Source organism: Numenius arquata, chromosome 2 (genome assembly GCF_964106895.1).
Source record: "Numenius arquata chromosome 2, bNumArq3.hap1.1, whole genome shotgun sequence".
Lineage (NCBI taxonomy): Eukaryota > Metazoa > Chordata > Aves > Charadriiformes > Scolopacidae > Numenius > Numenius arquata.
The window spans coordinates 69,311,527-69,330,851 of record NC_133577.1 but is presented as its reverse complement, the minus strand read 5'-3'; the positions used below and the strand labels follow the sequence as shown (position 1 = coordinate 69,330,851).

General features: G+C 43.0%; 1 protein-coding gene across 1 annotated transcript in view; it reads left to right on the top strand.

Annotated features, from left to right (window-relative positions):
• TMEM178B (transmembrane protein 178B) overlaps positions 1–19,325 on the top strand; it is a 226,907-nt gene that overhangs the window by 192,725 nt on the left and 14,857 nt on the right. The window contains exon 3 of the mRNA XM_074169020.1: positions 15,261–15,398. Within this exon, the coding sequence (XP_074025121.1) occupies positions 15,261–15,398 (138 nt within the window). The remainder of the gene's footprint in view (positions 1–15,260; positions 15,399–19,325) is intronic.

The following is a 19,325-nucleotide window of genomic DNA, read 5'->3' as shown; positions in this document are numbered from 1 at the left end:
GGAATGAGCTTGAAAATGAGGTGGAGAAAAAATGAATGAATATTAATAATTGGATTGTCCCGGGGATTCTTCACTGGCGATGAAGCCCATTGTGCCCTGGAATTAGAGTGAGCACCATGCGCAGGTGGCTCTTTGTTGCTCCCTGAATGCTGCTGGTAGAGAAATTAAATTTCAGCACTCATAACAAAAAACAAGAAATGGGGATTCTGCAGTGGAAACAGGCAGTGAGAGGCCCCTTTCTCACAAGGCAGGACCTACCCTGCCTCATGCTGCTGCCCATCCCTCTGTATGTGAGCCGATGGCCAATGTATGGGGTGCGAGGCACTGGCATGTGGCAAGGCTGGGCCTCAGAGTAGTCACTTCAGGCAGAGAGGAGGCAGGGACAAGCAGGTGAGGGCAGGAGGTAGGGAGAAATTGCATGCAACGTGGGGATATATTGCCTTATTCATTTCCACTTCCTCCTGCATTGTGTGCATTGGGGATTTCAGCTTTCCCCCTGCTCAGGAGCCTGCTCTTGCTCTTTCTTGTTCTTGCTGCTTTTGCTGCAGGAAAGGAGGTAGCACTGTGCAAAACACCGGATCCAAATCTCATACAAGGTTTCTGGGTTTGTGATGGGCTGTACAAAGCCCCAGGTGCCAACAGACAAGATGAGTGTGATGTGAAATGGGCATCAACACATGGACATCTCTTCTTGTCCCAAGACTTCTCTCCAAACCCTCAGCACATCCTCCTCAAACGCCGCTGACTCCTTGTCTGTGAGCTCTCCTCCTATGACACCCCAGTTAACAGCTGTGCTTAGGTGGCTTTTGGGGATGTGCATGGCCCTGCTTTCTAGATGGTGCCCTGAAAGTACAGAGGTGTGTAACAAAACTGCAGAAGGTCTGATTTTCCAGCTGGGACTGGGGATTCTGGTGATGTCCCCAGTGAGGTAGGCATTTCAGTGGGAGCATGCAGCCCCTTGGTCACGAGCACTGTGGCACCAGGGCCAAAGAGCAGAGGACCCACTTGGCTCCATCCCTGGCAGCAGACTGGAATGCCTCCTGCAGGCTCCAGAGGCTCCCCTGCAGAATATCTGAGCTCAAACCCTGGGTTTTGGGCAATTAAGCAGCCATCCCCCCGCCTCCTTCTCGTGCCAGGCAGAATTTTAATGTACTTCCAATTTCTCTTTTTAGCACACACAAAGAAAAAGGAAAAAAATTAATAATCATCTATAAGTGAAGTTCTTTTCAGACAAATGGAGAAGCATTCAGAGCTGATATATATTTTTCCCCACTTCTAAATGGTATCTATTTAAATGCAGATTTTCTGGTTTCCTATGTGGAACTTGGAAGAAACGCCTTTCAATTTAAATGTTAATAGAAGAGTAAACTTCAAAATCAAAATTTCTCCATAAGAGAGAGTGTTTTCTCACAGCTTTAAATGTCTTTCTATACTTCCTCCCTCCTTCTCCCCGGTTCTCCTTCCTCTCTTCCCATCCCCCAGCCCAGCCTCACTGGCATTAAACGGTCTTTTTAAAAAGCAAGAATACACCTTTCAGAGTTCCTGAATTAAAACGTTTAATGCTGGGGTACGGGGAATGAGTATGTTTGAGCAGAGTGCTGGGGCACTGATAAAGCAGAGTTACCATCCCTCCACCTTCAGCCTTTTTCATCCCAGCTATTTATCAAACCTGCTGCCCCGAATGCTTTGTGATTGGATTATTCTCAGGCTTGTGCTGCATAATATTGCACCAGTGGTTGGGGCAGGAGCTGAAAGGGGAAAAAAAACCCTTTAGGATAATGTTTTAGTCACTCCTGAATGTGAGCAAGGCTTCGGGGCTGGGCTGGGCTGGGCAGCAGGAGAGGGAAGTCAAATGCGAAGGGAAGAAGGTAAAACAGGGGAGGCATTATTAAGTCTCTCTCTTCCTGTATTACTCCTCCTGTGTTCTGTTCCTGCATACTTCCAACTCATTTATTTTCAGGAGGAGCTTAGGGTAAATCTGCATTTTACAGAAGACCCTTAACACTGACTGATACTGGAGTTTTACATACAATTATGTTTCTTGCTTCCTGTCACACTCCATTTGTCATCTTTAATACAAACTTTTCTTTAATTTTCCTCATCACTCTCTTCCATTCTTCATCTGTTTTTGTCCTCTCTTCTCTCCTCACTGAAAGAAAAAGGGAGGGAAAAAAGTGTTTCTGGTTTTCCTTCGGCTTCCTTCTGGTCCTGATGAGCCCTGGCCACCTTTGCAAGAAGTGGTTCAAGACATACTAACTGAAGATTAGATTTTTATATAGTGGACATGTAGATACTGCGATGGTGGCTGGCATATAAAAAGTGGAGTGTAACAGGGCAGAGTGTGCTCTCTGTGAACACAGACTTTTCTAAACTAGACAATAAAACCATGACTTATATATATAATAGGATATAAGGCTTTCTCTATCCAGATTATTTTTACACATCGGTTACTGCACTTTGTACATCATTATTATCTGAATGCCTCTGGGAAAAAAAAGTGATGAATTGGCTTCCACAGCACCCCTGAGAGATGGAAAAAAGCCTGATTTTCAGAGAAAAGCTTTGGAGCACCCAGCCCTCCCACTGATTTCAGGGAAAGCAGAGCTCACTGAGCTCTTCACTCTAGATGCTCAGTCCCTCAAAGGTAGGGGTGCTGGAGAGACCACTTGCCCCCAAGGTGTCTCTAGGTGCCTGTGACACCCTGGCAGAGCTGCATGATGAAGCTTACCCTGATACCGCGATTGAGAGACGGGACACAGCTTGATGCAAGCAAGATGTCAATTTTATTATAATTCTTTACATACATTTATACTAGTCCTAAGGTAGCGTGTTCTAAGCTGATTGGTTCACATTCCACATTAGGCATTCACAGATTGGCTAATGCTGATGCTAATGCGAAAAGTATTTTTCTAAACACTTATTTCCTCTAAATGTATCAATCTATCTTGAGCAAGGACAATTAATTATCAAAGAAGCAAACATCTCATGCTGCATCGAAATGTTTTTTGTAGATTGATTTGGCAAGAAAACCCATTCGATAATCAGCAGTGGGTCTGATTTTTGAGAGTCCCATTGAAATATTAGTGCATGAGGCTGTCGAGCGGGGTTTAAAATAATTAGATAAAAAGGTAATTCGGGAGCCCACCGGTGTACTTGTCTGAGAGTGATTGCTGTAGCAACCTTTTGCAAAGAGTCAATGGCCTCAGGATCAAGACTGCGGTGGGAACGCAAGTCAGTATCTCCTTTAAGCAGTTCAAATAAAGGACCTAAGTCCGCATTAGAAATTCCCAACAGCGGTCGGACCCAATTGATTGTTCTCAGCAATTTTTGCACATCATGCAAGTTTTTTATATCTGTCTGTATCTGTAAAGGTTGAGGAACTATAGTTTGAGCCCTTATGCGCCAGCCTAAATATTTCCACGGCGTTTTCTGAATTTTTTCTGGCGCGATACAGAGGCCTGCCGAATTAACGGCAGCCGTGACAAGGGCTACAGCTTCCTCCATGACCTCGTGATGTTGCGCAGCCACCAGGATATCATCCATATAGTGGTACAGTAAGACACTAGACATTGCAGTCCTAACAGGACTAAGCACTTTGGCTACATACCATTGGCATATCGTGGGGCTATTTTTCATTCCTTGTGGCAGCACAACCCACTGGTATCTTTGCAACGGAGCTTGCATGTTGACGCTTGGAACTGAAAAAGCAAATTTAGGAGCGTCATTTGGATGCAGGGGGATATTAAAAAAACAGTCTTTGAGGTCAATAACAGTCAAATGCCAATCTTGAGGAATCATAGTAGGGGACGGGAGTCTGGGTTGTAGGGCTCCCATGTCTTCCATAGCATCATTAATTTTTCTAAGGTCATGGAGCAAGCGCCACTTGCCAGCCTGTTTTTTAATAACAAAAACAGGTGAATTCCAGGGGCTAGTAGAAGGCACAATGTGTCCTTTCATTAACTGTTCCGTAACTAATTCTTGGAGGTGCGAAGCTTTTCCAGTGGTAGGGGCCATTGATCTACCCAAATAGAGGTATCGGTTTTCCAGGTTAATTTTAGGGTGTCGCGCACTTCAATGGCCCTGCCTAAAAATGGGTCCGAATGGACATTCCCCACTGGGACAGCACATCACGCCCCCACAAAATCATGGGAACAGGCAGCACAAAAGGCTTAACAGAGGCTATATGCCCCTCTGGACCTTGAATTTGGATTAATTCCAGACTTTGGTGACTGCTGCCAGTTCCACCGATTCCTGCCAACGTCTGGGAAATGTTAGCCAGAGGCCACTGTGGGGGCCATTTAGCCTGAGATATTACTGTAACATCAGCTCCGGTATCAATAATTCCATTTAACACTACTTGCTGTCCCCTGCGAATAAGGGTGCATTGACATATAGGTCGTTTCTGGGAGATAGACTGTACCCATAAGATTTGTGGGTTCCCCATAGATCCGAACCCTCCCTGCCTTTGTTGGAGCTGACTAGAAACCGGGGAGTCCGTCCCCGTGGGAATCAGTATCAATTGCACTATACAGCTATCTTTCGGTACAGTGCAGGGAGGAAACGGGGTCCATGCCATAATCTTAATTCCATCAATGCTGTCAGAGTCAATGACCCCTGGTAACACAAAAAGTCCTGACAATGTTGTAGATGATCTTCCTAACAATAATGCTTGTGTCCTAGGGGGTAAAGGTCCCAAGACATTTGTTGACAATAGGTGAACCGAAGAATCGAGTAACGTTACTGTGTGAGAGGTTGCCAGGTCCAGTCCGGCGCTGCCTGATGTTGCTGGGCGAAGACTTGAGGCGCTGCTGCTTCCCTCCGAGGGGGCTGGAACATCGGCTGTGCTATTTGTGTCTGCACGCGTCGCTGCCCTGCGCTCCGTGATCGGTTTCCCTGTATCGGTTGTCCCTGAAAATCATACTTAGACCGACATTGATTAGCATAATGACGCCCTTTTCGGCACCTGGGACAAATCCCAGGGGCTTGGGGTCTAGCACCGGCATTAGCATTTAGACAATTTTTCTTCAGATGGCCGGGTTTGCCACAACCATAACAGTTCCCCGGTCCTGTTGGACCACGCATGGCCGCGAAAGCAGCGGCCATGGCCTCAAATTTATGATCCATAGTACCAATTCTATTACAAGCCTCCACCATTTCAACCAATGTAGGATTCGGATTCGGGAGAGACTTTAACAACTTTTTACAATCCACATTAGCATTCTCGACGGCTAATTTTAGCAACAAAATTTCCCGTGCCTCCGTATTATCTATTTGGCGCTCCAAAGCTTGTTTTAGTCTATCGATAAACTGCATATAAGGCTCTCGGGGTTCCTGGGTAATAGTAGTAAAAGCCTTTTGTGGCTTCTGAGAGTCGGGAACCTTAAAAAAGGCCTTTTTTGCTTCTTCACGAGTTGCCTCAAGGGCTTCCCGTGGAATTTGAGCCTGATCCACAGGATTGGTGTGCTGACCTGTACCTGTGAGGTGCTCTTATAGTCAGCGCGGCGATAGCTGCATCGCCGTGACCTACGTAAGTTAAGAGGAGTGCTTGGAGTCCCCCTCTCCAATGAGCCTCCCACAAAGTGTATTGTGTCGGCGTCAATAGCAATCGCGCTAAGGATTTTAAATCATGAGGAGTCATAACATATGTATCAAAAACAGAGGATAACAAGCTTGCAAAATACGGCGAGGAAAGTCCATGTTCAGTGACAGTACGGCGCAACTCCTTAACTACTGGAAAAGATAGAGCTTCCCACTGTGCCCCCTGACCTTGATAAATCCTGGGGGCTACTATCGTTTTAGCAATTTCCAATTCTCCTTCCTTTAAGGCTTGGCGCCTTATGTTAACCCACACGTCATGTGGGTCGGGGGGGTAGAGGTCTGGCTCCTTTTCAGGGTCCACTGATCCCGGATCAAAGGGATCCTCTTCTGGGGGATACCCCGCAGCACACACCTCTAGTGGTGCAATGGATTTTTTACCCTCTGACGATAACGGAGGTATCGCAGGAGAGTCTTCCTCTCTCTCTGCTTCATCTTTGTGACTTTTTTCCTGGGCTTTTAAAGTCTCAAAAATACCTCTCCACCATGGAAGCATATGCTGTGCTTCGGCATTCCCCGTAGTCGCCGCATCCCATAGTTTCACCCCCACATCATCCCAAAGCTCCCACGTAAAAATAGTAGATGCAGTTACAGTGGGTATTTTCACTTGTACCCATTTAAGTATCGTTTTAAGATCATGCCCAGAGATATTCTTTCCATGCTTTTGAAAGAGAGCTTTCATAAGCTCATATACGTCTCTTTCAGGGGAAGACGCTTGATTTCCCATGTTTCCCACAGCTCACCTCTCTACTCCGGAGGGATTTCAGGCCGGCCGGCTCCTGCTTCCTTTCAGCAGCTCATTCAACGTTCTGTGGGACTCGCAGCATGCTACGCAGATAGGTAGTTCCTGAGCCCTGGAATCACGTCGGGGTCACCAATTTGCCGCGATTGAGAGACGGGACACAGCTTGATGCAAGCAAGATGTCGATTTTACTATAATTCTTTACATACATTTATACTAGTCCTAAGGTAGCGTGTTCTAAGCTGATTGGTTCACATTCCACATTAGGCATTCACAGATTGGCTAATGCTGATGCTAATGCAAAGAGTATTTTTCTAAACACTTATTTCTTCTAAATGTATCAATCTATCTTGAGCAAGGACAATAGTTTCTCTTTTACAGGATAATTGTTTTACAGTCTCACCAGCTGTCCTTGTATGAAGTCAGTACTCCCTGTTCTGAAAGTTTTTATCTTATCCTTCCCAGGGCCTGTGGCCAACAAGTTCCAGCACATTTTCTTTTATCAACTGAGCAGTGCTGGGGGTTTTGCTGAGACCAGCCGAATCCTGTCCCACACCCTGATGCCCTGCTCTGCATTTCCTCCTGTGCACTGTGCCTAGTGGGCATAAATGGAGTAGTTCAGTCTTCAGTGGTGTCAGAGCAGCACTTCTCACCAGCACTGAAAGCACTTTACAATGAAGGGTGTCGCCTTTGCCCTAAATCCCAGAGCCCACCACAGCTTTCTTCCAGACCATTGGAGAAAGCAGGAAAACTTCCATTTAGAAAGTTGGGCTTTCCACCTGGCCTCTCTCACTGCCGTCGGGGCTGGAGGTGCTGGGTGCAGGGAGATGGTGCCTGACATCCTCCAGGAATGATCCTTCTGGCTAGGCTAACGTGGTGCTGAGAGACTGTGTTGTTCTTCCTCCTCAGCAAGATCACACTTGTAGTGTGGTGGCTCAAAGGAGAGGTCACTTAATGTAAGAGGTGACCAGCATAAAGAAGTGTGTACTCCCTGAGTTCTTCAAGGGAACAGGAAGCAAGAAAAATGAAGCAAGCACAGCTCTGATCTGATAAAGTCCCAAAGTTCACATTGAAATTGAGCAGAAGCCATTTTATGATATGTGCCTCAAATTCTTCAACACCTGCATAATCCGTGAAAGCTGTGTAACGAAAAGCCTCTTGGCATGGTTACAACTGGGAAATGTTTGCTTTGTGTGGCCTCACCTAGCAGGAGCAAGAAGGATTAAAGTTATGAATATGAAGAAGGATGGCCAAAAATGCAGGTGCCTCAGACTTTCTTCCCTGTTTCTAGGGAATGACAGAGGAAGACGAAGGATGAAAGGGTTGACTGGGCAAATTACAAGTGTAATCTGCTGGGACCGAAGCTTGGAAATGTTCCTAGATGATCACATATTGCAGTGCTAAAAGCCCAGATAGTAGATCTGGAGAGAGAAAGACTCCTGAAGATCAGTTCTTGAACATCACTGAAAAAGGAGAAATTATCAACTTCAGGTACTTTCTGAGAAAAAAAGGTCTCCTCTCCAGAATGAGAAAAGGGGAGGGAATGGCAAGTAGGGTAGGGTACGGTAGGGTAGAGTAGAGTGGAGTGAAGTGGAATAATGCTTTGGCATAGGCTCAGCTACTCTGGCCCACTACATCAGGGGTTGTAAGGGCACAACTTTTGTTTCTTTCCTAGCCTGCTGTCACTCAGAGCTGAGCAGCAACACGGCAGATAATAAAAAACATCCTTTTTCTTCTCTGGCCAAAGTTTCTTTTCCAGCAGAAGGGGAAGTAGAATTGGAGCAAAAGACTGAACCCTTCTACAGGATGGTATTCACAGCCATCTTTCTCCCAAGACCTAACATAAGTTTTCTGCTTTCTACAGTAGAGCTGCATCTGATGCGGTAAATTTCTGCTGTGCTAATGCCTTCTTTATTGCATTGCCCTCTCTAATATCTCTCATAATGTCTCTTAAAGACAAATCCATCTTTTCGGCATCACGAGACACTTTTTCTTGCCTTTTCTGCCATGCACTTAAAAAAGCTTTGTTTCCTTCCTTCTCTTTTGCCTCCTTAAATCTCTCCCTTATTATCTAGGGATTGTCTTTCGTCTCCTCTCTGCTATACACAAGCAAAAGGCAAGAATAAAATGACGACTTGATATTTGTCATGGTTTGGGCTGGGCTGGCCACTAAAACCAACGACAGATGCTCTCTAACTTCTGTCCCAAGTGAGAGAAGAATGAGAGAGAGAGAGATTTATGAGTTGAAAAGAATCAAAACTACTTTAATGGAATATTAATAATAAGATAATAAAAAGAAAAATGAAGAATATTTATAAGAAAAATAATGAAATATATACAAACCAAATATCTAGCTCCCAGGATGATAATCAAGTCAGATTATCAGCAGACACTGGGAAAATCTCAGAGTGGACTCAGTGATGGACAGGAACTGAACTCAGGAACTGGATTCAGGAACACTCGGATCAGGATCAAAGGCAGATGAATAGGCAGAGTCCTCCTTGGATGCTGGCCATTGAAGAAAAAGAGGCTGACTTCTTTGATCTCTCAGCTTTTATACTGAGCATGAGGCAGATGGGATCGAATACCCTGTTGGTCAGTTTTGGATCACATGCTGGCAACCAAACACTTAACACTTTATCACACAACCAACAAACTCTAGTCAAGAGAAGGTGATGGGATTTTCTGGTTTAGGAGAAGTTATGCATGTGTCTTATAAACGCCATTGCACCTCTTGTGATGTGAAGGCTTACCTACATCCTTCAGAGTGCCCGTTTCTCTTTCTGCAAGGGCCTTCTGCTGCTCCTTGTCTCAGCTTTGAGAGGGTTGTGTTTTAGTGTATGCGTTTGTGACATGCGTATTTCCGAGTCACTCTCTGGTGACATATAATCCACTGTTAATTTTGTTGAAGTGGGTTGTACACATGGTGATTGCGTTAGAGTAATCTTCAAACTGAAGACTGAGTTGCCACATGATCCAGTAAAAAGCACTCAGAGATTTTAACTGTCTCAGGTAGACTAATACATATTTCTTTTCTTATCTCTCCATACCTGAAGCAGAAAGAAAAGATTAAAACCTTACCCTCTGCTTGCCAACCTCATCCAAAATACAGACTTAAGCTGTGCAGAGAGAATTGTGAGAGCCAGAAGATGCCACTCAAAATCACCTGTATTAATACTCACTTGTTCATTGTAGCTGGGAGATGCTAGGGCTGGCATTCAGTAAAAGACACATCTGCCCAATTTTACACCTTGCCCCCCATAGTTTTGGGGTGAGGTAAGAGAAAGGGTACCTCTATGCTGCTGATTCTTTGTAAGAGAAGTCATTTAAACAAAGCTTAGTGAAATCTGGTAAATTGTGCGCTTGGGCTGTGTGCAGTTCTTGAACAATTTCCAATACATATATTTCTTTGGAAAAAGGAGTGATTTAGACTCTTTTCAAGTACAAACGTTTTTAATCCCTTACTGGTAAAGACAAATGAGAACAAATCTCGTACAGGACGGCATAGATCAAAATGACCTGCAGTGAAGGATTACACTAAAGAATTATGCTATCCCAGTCTATTTCTGCTTGTGGTGATACTATATTCTGACATTTGGTCCTAGATGGGCACAGAAACACATTTGTGATTTCCTTTTTGGTTTCCCCTTTTTTTTGGGACATCTCAGGAAAGAATGGTGCTATACCCAGAATGTCTTTCAATCTATTGTAGATATTGTGGATACAGACTTCAGGGTCCTGTACCTATGGACCTTTCTCTATTAGAAGAAAGGAGGAGATGTAGGATGGAATATCTGAAACACCGTTTGCAGCAGTATTGCACTTTCTGATGGCCTGATTACAAGCACTGTAGTTTGATCTGGTAACAAACACTTGAGAACAAGCATTTTTGAAAGCACAAGTAGTGCTGTGTGGTTAAAGGGCTGGCCAGAAAGCCCAATAATAGAGACCCAATTATACGCCTCTCCACAAAGTTCTCATGTAGCCATGGGCAGGCTGACTATTCTCATCTTGTCGTGGTTTGCCCATCTTTCACAAGAGTTCATATTTTCCTTCCTGTATGTGTTGTGAGGAAAGAAATCTCTAATATTTTGGAAGTATTATTAAACCCCTCTGTGGAAAAGAAGATAGATATCAACAGGAAGACCGAGCCCTTGCTTTAGAAAGATGACTTGCAATTTCAAGGAAGAGGCCAGAACATCAGAAGTCAAAAAGGCATATTGAAATTTTCAAGAAGCAACGCTGATTCAGAACATGTTATGTTTGCAGCTGCTGAGGTGTGAAACTTCTACGATGTGACAACCAGCATGAATTACTTTATTGCTCACAACAAATACAGATGGACAGATATCAGGGTGAAATGAAGGGCAGGGGCATTTGCAAACTGACAGAGAGAACCTTCTACCACATGCTGCTTGGAAATAAGTAGATCCTAATCAGCTCTTCTGCCTTTCTTTATCTTCAGAAAACCTTTACAGTTAATATTCTCCAGCAGAAGACTAAAACGCTTTTAGGAAATGCATGTTGTTTTATGGGAATCTGTCTCTATTTTAAGAAGGTTGTCTAAAATGCTAATGGTTCTCTTTTCATCACGATTCACAAAGCTTGTGGCTTTCAAATTTACCATTTCAGTTTCAGTCATGGGAATTGGATTACTTCATTCCCTGTCCCTTCTCCAATGTTATCAGTCAAGAAATTTGTTGTTTCCAGCCTACATGAACACGATGCCTGTATTCCTTGCCTGATGATCCACATTGCTTTTGAGTCAGGATTGAATTCCCTGCCTATTACATGCAGCAGCACCTGTAGCAGTGCTAGGCACGGAAAGTACTCCCAAGGGGAAGATATTCACACGTAGCTTTTAGTCTGTTAATATAAAAAAGAAAATAGGATGAAGAGCGTGTGTCTAAAACATGAGTGGAAAGATAATGTTGCACTTTCACCCACAGGTGATGGTGGTATCTAAGTCCATGTGGTAAATCATTGAAACTACTGGTCATAGAGGCAAGGCATTGAAAATCAACTTCTGTATTATAGGTCTTACAGAACAAGCAATGTAATACCTTCCTTACTTGCACCCCTTAGCTACATCTTTAAAGGTTTGGGCTACTAGGTGGTGGAGAAGGGGGATTCATAGTACCCCTGCAATCTGTGCACTTTCCCGCAGTGTGAGGACTTGGGACGGGTATCCAGGAGAGGATCAGCTGTAGAACCAGCTAAACAGTGCACATGAGTGAGCTGAGGTAAGGTGTGTTTGCTGTTGCATCTCCCATTTGGCTGCCTAAGATTCAGCAATGCGTTTTGCTGGCATAGTCACTCTTGTTGAGTGGGATTGTCATGCCATGATCCTGAGACGCTGTAGTTACATTTTCAAAGTTTTCAAAGAGAGGTTTTCAAAAGACAGATAGATGTAAAGAACCATTCACTTCATAGTCTAAAAATAAATAAAAGTGATTTCAGAAAAATAATTTTAAAAACCACTCAGGATGTGCTCAAATGTCATAAAATGGAGTTATGTGACTAAGCATGACCCTTTTTACCTTTGCAGGATGTATTCAGGAAAGGTCTTATCAGTGCCAATCAAACTCAGACAAAACCCCATCAATTTGCACTGATGAGCTATTGTTTATTTATATGGCAACTCTTGCTTCTAAATTAGCAGAAGGAATTTATATATTGCCTCTAGTACACAATAAAAATCTTTGCTTTTCTGCTGCCCTTTCCACGTCAAGCACCACACCAACAGAACAGTAATCATTAAAAGTACCACTAATAGGGGTTTGTGTCCTGAGAACATAGGCTCCTGTTCCCCAGGCTTCTCCTCACTAAATAGCCTGAGGGTAATGATTTGGTTACATACATTAAGCACTTTCCCACTAAAGAGTGATTTTGAATAGACTTGTTCTTAGTGCTGACCTCAGCTTCATGTGGGCTCTGACAGGTGAGGAGCACCTAAAAGATGATCTTGGACAAGTGCAGGCTGTTTATGAAACCAACTTTGCAGCCCCTTTTCCCAGTGCTGCCATTTGCTGCCCTTGAGGAAGATTATGGCAGGACAGAAGCCAAGATGGTTTTGAGTAGAAAAGAAAGTTTGTATTTTATTTATTTCAGAGAAGCCCTAACGGATGGGCTTGTGAGGAGCAGACTTGCAACTGGCCTAAGCGGTGGCAATCTTAAACTAAGCCCACTTAGTTTATGAGAACTATGATTTCATAAAGAATTTCAATTTTAAAATTCTTTGTATGTGGTATTAAGTGTCTGTCAGAGGTTAGCTTTCTGTTTTTTTCAAGAGATAATGTAAGCCCAGGGTTAAGATGATGATGGATTTTGCTGTATTGTGAGAAAGGGAATTTCAGGTTCCATTAGGAAGAGAGGTCAAATGAAACAAACTTCTAAATTTGGCCTAGAAATCTCGGACTCGCTACTTGAACTCTTCTCTTCAATGGCAAAACTCACACTGATTTTATTCAGGTAAAAACCATTCCTTAATTTGGTATATAGGATGTGGAGATGCTTGTGATCCCCTCTGGGACCTATGAAAACTGGCTCCATCAGCGAGTCATTGGGGTAGGTCTGCGTAGTTACTGACAACTTGCTGCTGAATAAAGCTATTTAAATTCAGGTCATTAAAAGCAGGTTGTTAGGGTATGTTTCCATTAGGACAAGCAAGTGCTGTTACCCAGAGTCAGCAGTCGCAAGTTAAAATGGAAGGGTTTTGTAGAGCTGACACAGACAGCTGCGTAGCGCTTCAGAGAGACGTGTTGTGCTGTTATTGAAGATGACATAGGAAACAGTAAACATTTTCTGTTTTTATCTATCTTTCAAGTTGAGCCCAGGCCTTCACGGACTGAAAAGCAGGAAGACACATAAAAGATGCTTACCAACATTCACTGCTTGTTTTAGAAAGCACTCAGAAATTCCCAAGGAACAGAGGCTAGGGTTGCCTGTGGGAAGTACGATTTTCTGGAGGAAATGTATTTTTTTTTTTATGCACCAGACCTCCTTGAACATATTCAAATGCTTTGTGGGGAGATTTTGTTTGGTATTTTGGTGGGAGAGTCACAAAACCTAAAATAAAAATCTGAATTCTAAGATGTGTATCTTGTTAAAAGGGCCTTGGTCACTGGTGGGCTGAAGGCCTGCTAATATTTATGTTGTCAGAGGGTTTCTTTGCAAAAAAACAGTGACAATCTACAGGAACCGGTTATAGTTTCAAGGGAGTGTGAGAAACTGGACGTGAGAACCCGACAGTTGCCTTCTGCAACTCGATCTTGCATAAGTATCGCTATAACGAACACAGCCCTGAGTAAACTGCCTTCCACTGAAGCAAATAATTCTGTCCCAGCACACCTATAGATCTTGTGGACACTTAGTATTTTGGATAAGGAGTTTTATAAATCTCTGATGATGCTAATTTATCGCTGTTTACAAATTTCACTGAGTCTGCACTGCTGGTATTGGTAATCCTTTTGATCCACTGTGGGAAAAGGGTAAAAAATAACAGAAATTGAGAAACAGTCAAAGGCTAGCCAAGGAGACAAGCTGCCACAGAGACTGGTGGATGATTCACAGTTTTCAAATCTTCTTCCCCCTGTCATGAGCATTCTGTTTCTTGAAAGAAAGTGAAATCATTGCTATGCAAAAAAGAGAAAAAAAAAAGGTTTCAAGAAGGGAACAAATGTTCAGAGACCTGACTTGGCCGGAATTTTCCCTGCACGTATAATCTTGACATATCAGTGCTTAAACTTTCTGTGAGGGGGGACAGGGAACAATCAAATATTAGAGAAGATGCCCCCATCTGTTCCATTATTTGAGGGTGTAAAGATGCTCTTCATCTCTCATAGCCCTTGCTATTTCAGTTGCCAGGTGGTCTCCCTGCCCAGATTTCACATCAAAAACAGCTGTGAAGACTTTTTTCCCCATCACATGCTGGAGGAGGGATCCCAGTAGTCCCATCCTTTTTGCAGAAAGCAAATATGTGATATAGTCTGGTATTAATTTAAGGGTTCCTTACATTATGTCTCAGGGATCTTTTTCTTTTATTTATAAAATAAATACAGGTCAAACCCATACACCTATATCAGATGCAGTACTCAGTCCCAACTTGCAGAGCACAAAATGCTTTGCTCCAGCCCCCTGCCCTCCTCTTACTCTCAGTGCTCCCTGGAGTACTTAAAAAATGCCCTCACCAAAAATCATCGGACAAGGTCACTGTCTAGATACAAGAGAGGGAAATAAAGTGTCCTGTGCCCCAGCTCTGTACCTGCAGTGCATTTATTATCACTGACACCGGAATATCTGCGTGCCTCACCATCCTGGAGGTACCAAGTTTCACACACACCACTGCTGGACAGCAAGGCACTCTGGCCCAACTAACACATGGGAAGCCACATCTCAGAAGGGCTTCCCCCCTGTGACATGCCCAAGGTCACACAGGAGGTCAGAACTGAGGTGAATCTCCTGTCATGTCTGTGCTGGAGCAAAGCATAGAGACTGCTTTGCCACATCAGTTTGAGCAGGTACATCCATTGGACGCAGTGGAGTAAAAGATGCAGACAAGAAGGCAGGATTTAAATGCATGCTGTGCTAGTAGCCAGAGACTAGAGCTATTGGTCACAGCATTGCACTGAGGCTGTTTTACACATTCTAATTCCTGAGGAAGTTGTCACAAGTTACTTGGGTGCATTTGCACTGAGCTTCATTATGTGGTGAAATGGCCACCTTTTCTCCCTTTCCCCAGCACAAGCTAGTATGTTAATTTATGGGTTTTCCTCCCTCTGAATCATTCTTACTCAAATCATCCAGTGCCAACACACACTGTTGCAAATCAGCAACATTTTGAATTAAGACTGTTATGAACTTCCAATGATGATAATTTATCACTGTTCACAAGCATGGTGTTTTTCTGTCTTCCCCATTGCAGATCTGCGCAGGATGACAGCTGGCTTCATGGGCATGGCTGTGGCCATCATCCTCTTCGGATGGATTATCGGGGTGCTGGGGTGCTGTTGGGATCGAGGCCTTATGCAGTATGTGGCGGGGCTTCTCTTCCTCATGGGAGGTAAGGATGTTGGTGTCTGAAGAAATGTGTTCTTTTCCTTCATGTTTTCGTATTCCCTCTTTATGCATGTCCCTCTTTTTCTAAGTCACTGAAAACATGTTTTCAGAGTTGGTTTAGATGATCTGGACTTGGCTGCATTCCAAGCTCCTTCTGGTGTACATCAAGGATAACCCAACCATAGTGACATGTTACTTCTATCTGTAAGTGTCTGTAAGTCACAGGACTGGAAATGGCCTTCTGAGTTGTTTAATCCAGTCCTCTATTGTTGCAAGTAACACTGTCATCCTTAAACTTAATAAGCTTAATAAATTTAGTAATAAAAATCTGAAGATTATGCAGATGTTATTCCCACCACTATCCTATTTCATAATGGGGCACTTTGATAGCTAGATAACTGTTCTCAAAGTTTGAACCTATATTTATTCCTCATCAGTGGTTCTTGAGTCAAATACAACCTTTAGTTTATATGTCTCTTTTCTTTCTGTGATGTACTTATGAAGAGCAATGGTATCCTCTGTTTTCCTTTTCCCACTCTACATATGCTATTTCGTGTCGACTTTGCTGTGTAAGACCAGTTATCAGTCCAGCAGCCCTTTCTGTTCTTGTTTGTTCTTGCCTTTCTCAAATACAGATGAGAAGGGCTGTTCCCAAACAAGGTCTGATCAATGCCTTGTACGTGATGTGACGGTTCCCTTTCTCTGCTGGAAATCCCTTGCCTGAAGTACTTTCTGGTTGTATTTGCCTTTTTCATGCTGCGTCACACTGGAGACCCACAGTCATCCTTCAGTTGGATAATACATCCAGGCCTTTCTCCTCCTTTCTAATTTCCTACTGATGATCTCCCAATTTACAGCAGAAGTTCTGTTTATTACTCCCCAGGTACATGCCCTGGCACTCTGTGCTTTTGAGCTTCTTCCCATTTCTACTACATCAGCCCCCAAGGTCACCCAACATTTCCCGTGTAATGTTTCAGCCCTTCTTACTACAGATGTCATCCGGCTTTCTGTCATCAGCAGGTTTCATGGCACACAGTTACTTGAAATGAAGGGTGTGAGAGTCAAATCCCAAACACAGCGCTGTGTGAATGTCTCAAAGTGAACAGCACTACCTCTGTTCTCTCTTCTTTCCTCTGCTGGTGGCTTTTGTTTGGCTGGGTTTTTGCCCCCCAGGCAGGTCATCACTTCAATGCATTTGGTTTCCTGTTCATCTCTACTGTGGTGTGACACAGCTAAGAGCGTGAAATACAGGAAAGCTTCTGTAGTCCCAGAAGAGGAGTTAAGTGCTCGAGTAACACATACTTATGTTGCAGGGCTGTTGGTGCTGGTGCGATACACATTAGCTCTCTCGGTGCACACAAACACATTTGAAGCCTGCTAGTACCTTGTGCAAGCATAAACTGGTCTATGTGTGGAGGTTTGTTGTGGGTGTCAATACTTTATGGGCAATGGGTCTGCCAAATCAGCTTGGTATTTCTTTATATTAAAAGCTTAGTTTGCAAGGAGGCTATCTTACTGTAATATGCTCACATATCAGTGTGGTATTTAACTTACTACAGCACAATATTCACATCGAAACATTAGGACTATACTAAATAAATGCAGAAAACTTAGATTTATTAGAAACTAACTAAGTCTTGTTTAGTAATTGGAAATTATCCCTATATATCAGAGAGTTTCTAGTGCAGCTGCAGCAATTACTTACTGGTTTAATGTTATTTATCAGTGATTTGAAAGATGGCTGATAAAAGTTTTCAGGTGAAACAAGACTGGGTGTAACCATGCATAATGGGATGGGTCACTCACAGCTTACAAAGCCATCTTTTGGTATGCTCAAACAATACACGCCTCAGCGGAGGCAGAGCCAAGGTCATGCAACTGGGAACAAAAAGTGCCAGTCATCCTCACAGAATGAGAGGCTGCCTCTCGGAAAGCAGAGGCTCTGAAAAGGTCTCTGGGATCACGGTTGCTGGGATCATCCAGCTGCACAGGAGTTCTCAGCTGCTAAATGTGCCAGTTTTGATGGGAATGCGCAATACGAGCATGAGGTGGGGTTATCTCTGGGCAAAGCAAAGCTATTTCTGGATATCCTAGTCTGATGTCCATACTAAGGAAGGATGTGGAAAGATTGGGAGAGGTTTGTGGAAGAGCTGCAAGAATGACTTAAGGTCTGAAAAAGAAGAAAAACACAGCATGCCACAAAAAGCCAATTGTTTGAAACTATTTAACAGAAGGTTTATAATTGACTTGAACATTGAATTGAGTCGAAGTACCTATGCAAGGAGAAGCCATCTGACAGTAGCATGCTCTTTGACTGAATAGACAAAATAATAACAAGATCCAGCAGCTGGAATCTGAAACTGATTGAAATGAGAGGCACCAGATTATTTTATCTGCCAAATTCTGTCAAGATGTGTGATATTTTTAATAAAGATGTGTTGGGAGGAGATCAGATTTGTTTTCTGCTCCAGTGTAGACACATGGATCAGGCCTACAAAAGGTTACTCTCCTTCTTGTTTTGCACAAGTCACTGCAACTGCTATACCTTCCCTGATTTCTTTTAACAGCAAATGTGCATGAAGTAACATCTACAAACTGAAGCAATCAGTTCATAAAAAAAACAACTAAAGCCATCTAATCTAAAAGTCAGTAGCTATCTATGTTTTCAGATTGTGTCATATGTCCCATAGTCATTCCTTCTACAGCCAATGAATCTTTTAATTTGGACCTTTTTATTGCTGGACAGTGTTTGAATACAAACTCATTAGTTCTGTAATGGCTTAAATGCTGTCAAGATATCATCCTACTCATCCTCAAAATGCATGGAGTCAGAGCGCCTCTTAGTTTTCCGTAGCTTTTTCTCTGGTCCAATAATGGGAAAAATGCTTTGGGAGGCTTATCACATCTGACCTCGTTGCAGATGAGAGGAGACTGTGTTAAATTGGTAGCTGTATAATCAGCCTGAAATCTAACTTTCCCTTCCATTTGCAACACTGCTTGTCTTGGCTATGTTTGTAACATTCGCTCTGTTATAATTTCTAGACAAATAGCTCTTCTGTAATGATTAAACATTCCTGGTTTACCATATCTGTGGGGTTTGTCCCTTATTGCCCATAATTTTTGAATGGCAAATCTCAGTGGAGCACTGAGAAGTGTGCTGTGATAATCTAACAAGACCAGACGTGGTTTCCTTGGACCTCTGGTTCTTTATTATATTTACTGAACAGTCTTCTTGCTAGCCTATGTGGCAGTGCCTAATAAGGACTTCCTTTAGCGTACTTGATCTAATTTCTCAAGCAAATTGCTGAAATAAATCATTTGTGAAATGCAGGCAGTTATCTGGTATTAGCTCATCTGGAATCCAGCACATGTAAACTGTGATTTTGAGTGTGTTTTACACTGTTATTCAGCATGTTTTGTAACAAGTTAAAAATTATTAATAATTTATCTTTCCTGTTCAGTCCAAATGTATCTGTATCAACAGCAATCTCAGGTCTCTTATGGCTTCCAAGGTCTTTTGCATAATTTTCTGTATTTATTGTAGAATTTGTACTTGGATTCCTTATCTTGAACAACAGCGTTTGCCAGACCACAGTAGGATTTTTTTTCAGTCCCTCATCTTGTACAGAGCCAGATGGATACTGCAAATTTTGTGCAGTATTTTTGACCTCATTTTGCATGATGGTACCTATTGCATAGCCTCCTGTACCCAGAGTCCCACTGTCGTAGTAGTTTCATTTCAGTGTTGTCAGTATTATTTTATCCTTCAAGGTGGGAAAGTTTCTCTTTCAGAGAGTTTCTCCATTTGGAATTGTGCTCTTTAGTTTCACTAGGACTAGTTCATTTTATGCATCTTATTTGAGACTATTTAATTCTATTACAGAAGTGGGTCATACTCAAATTATACATGACTCCAAGCACATCCTCTTGC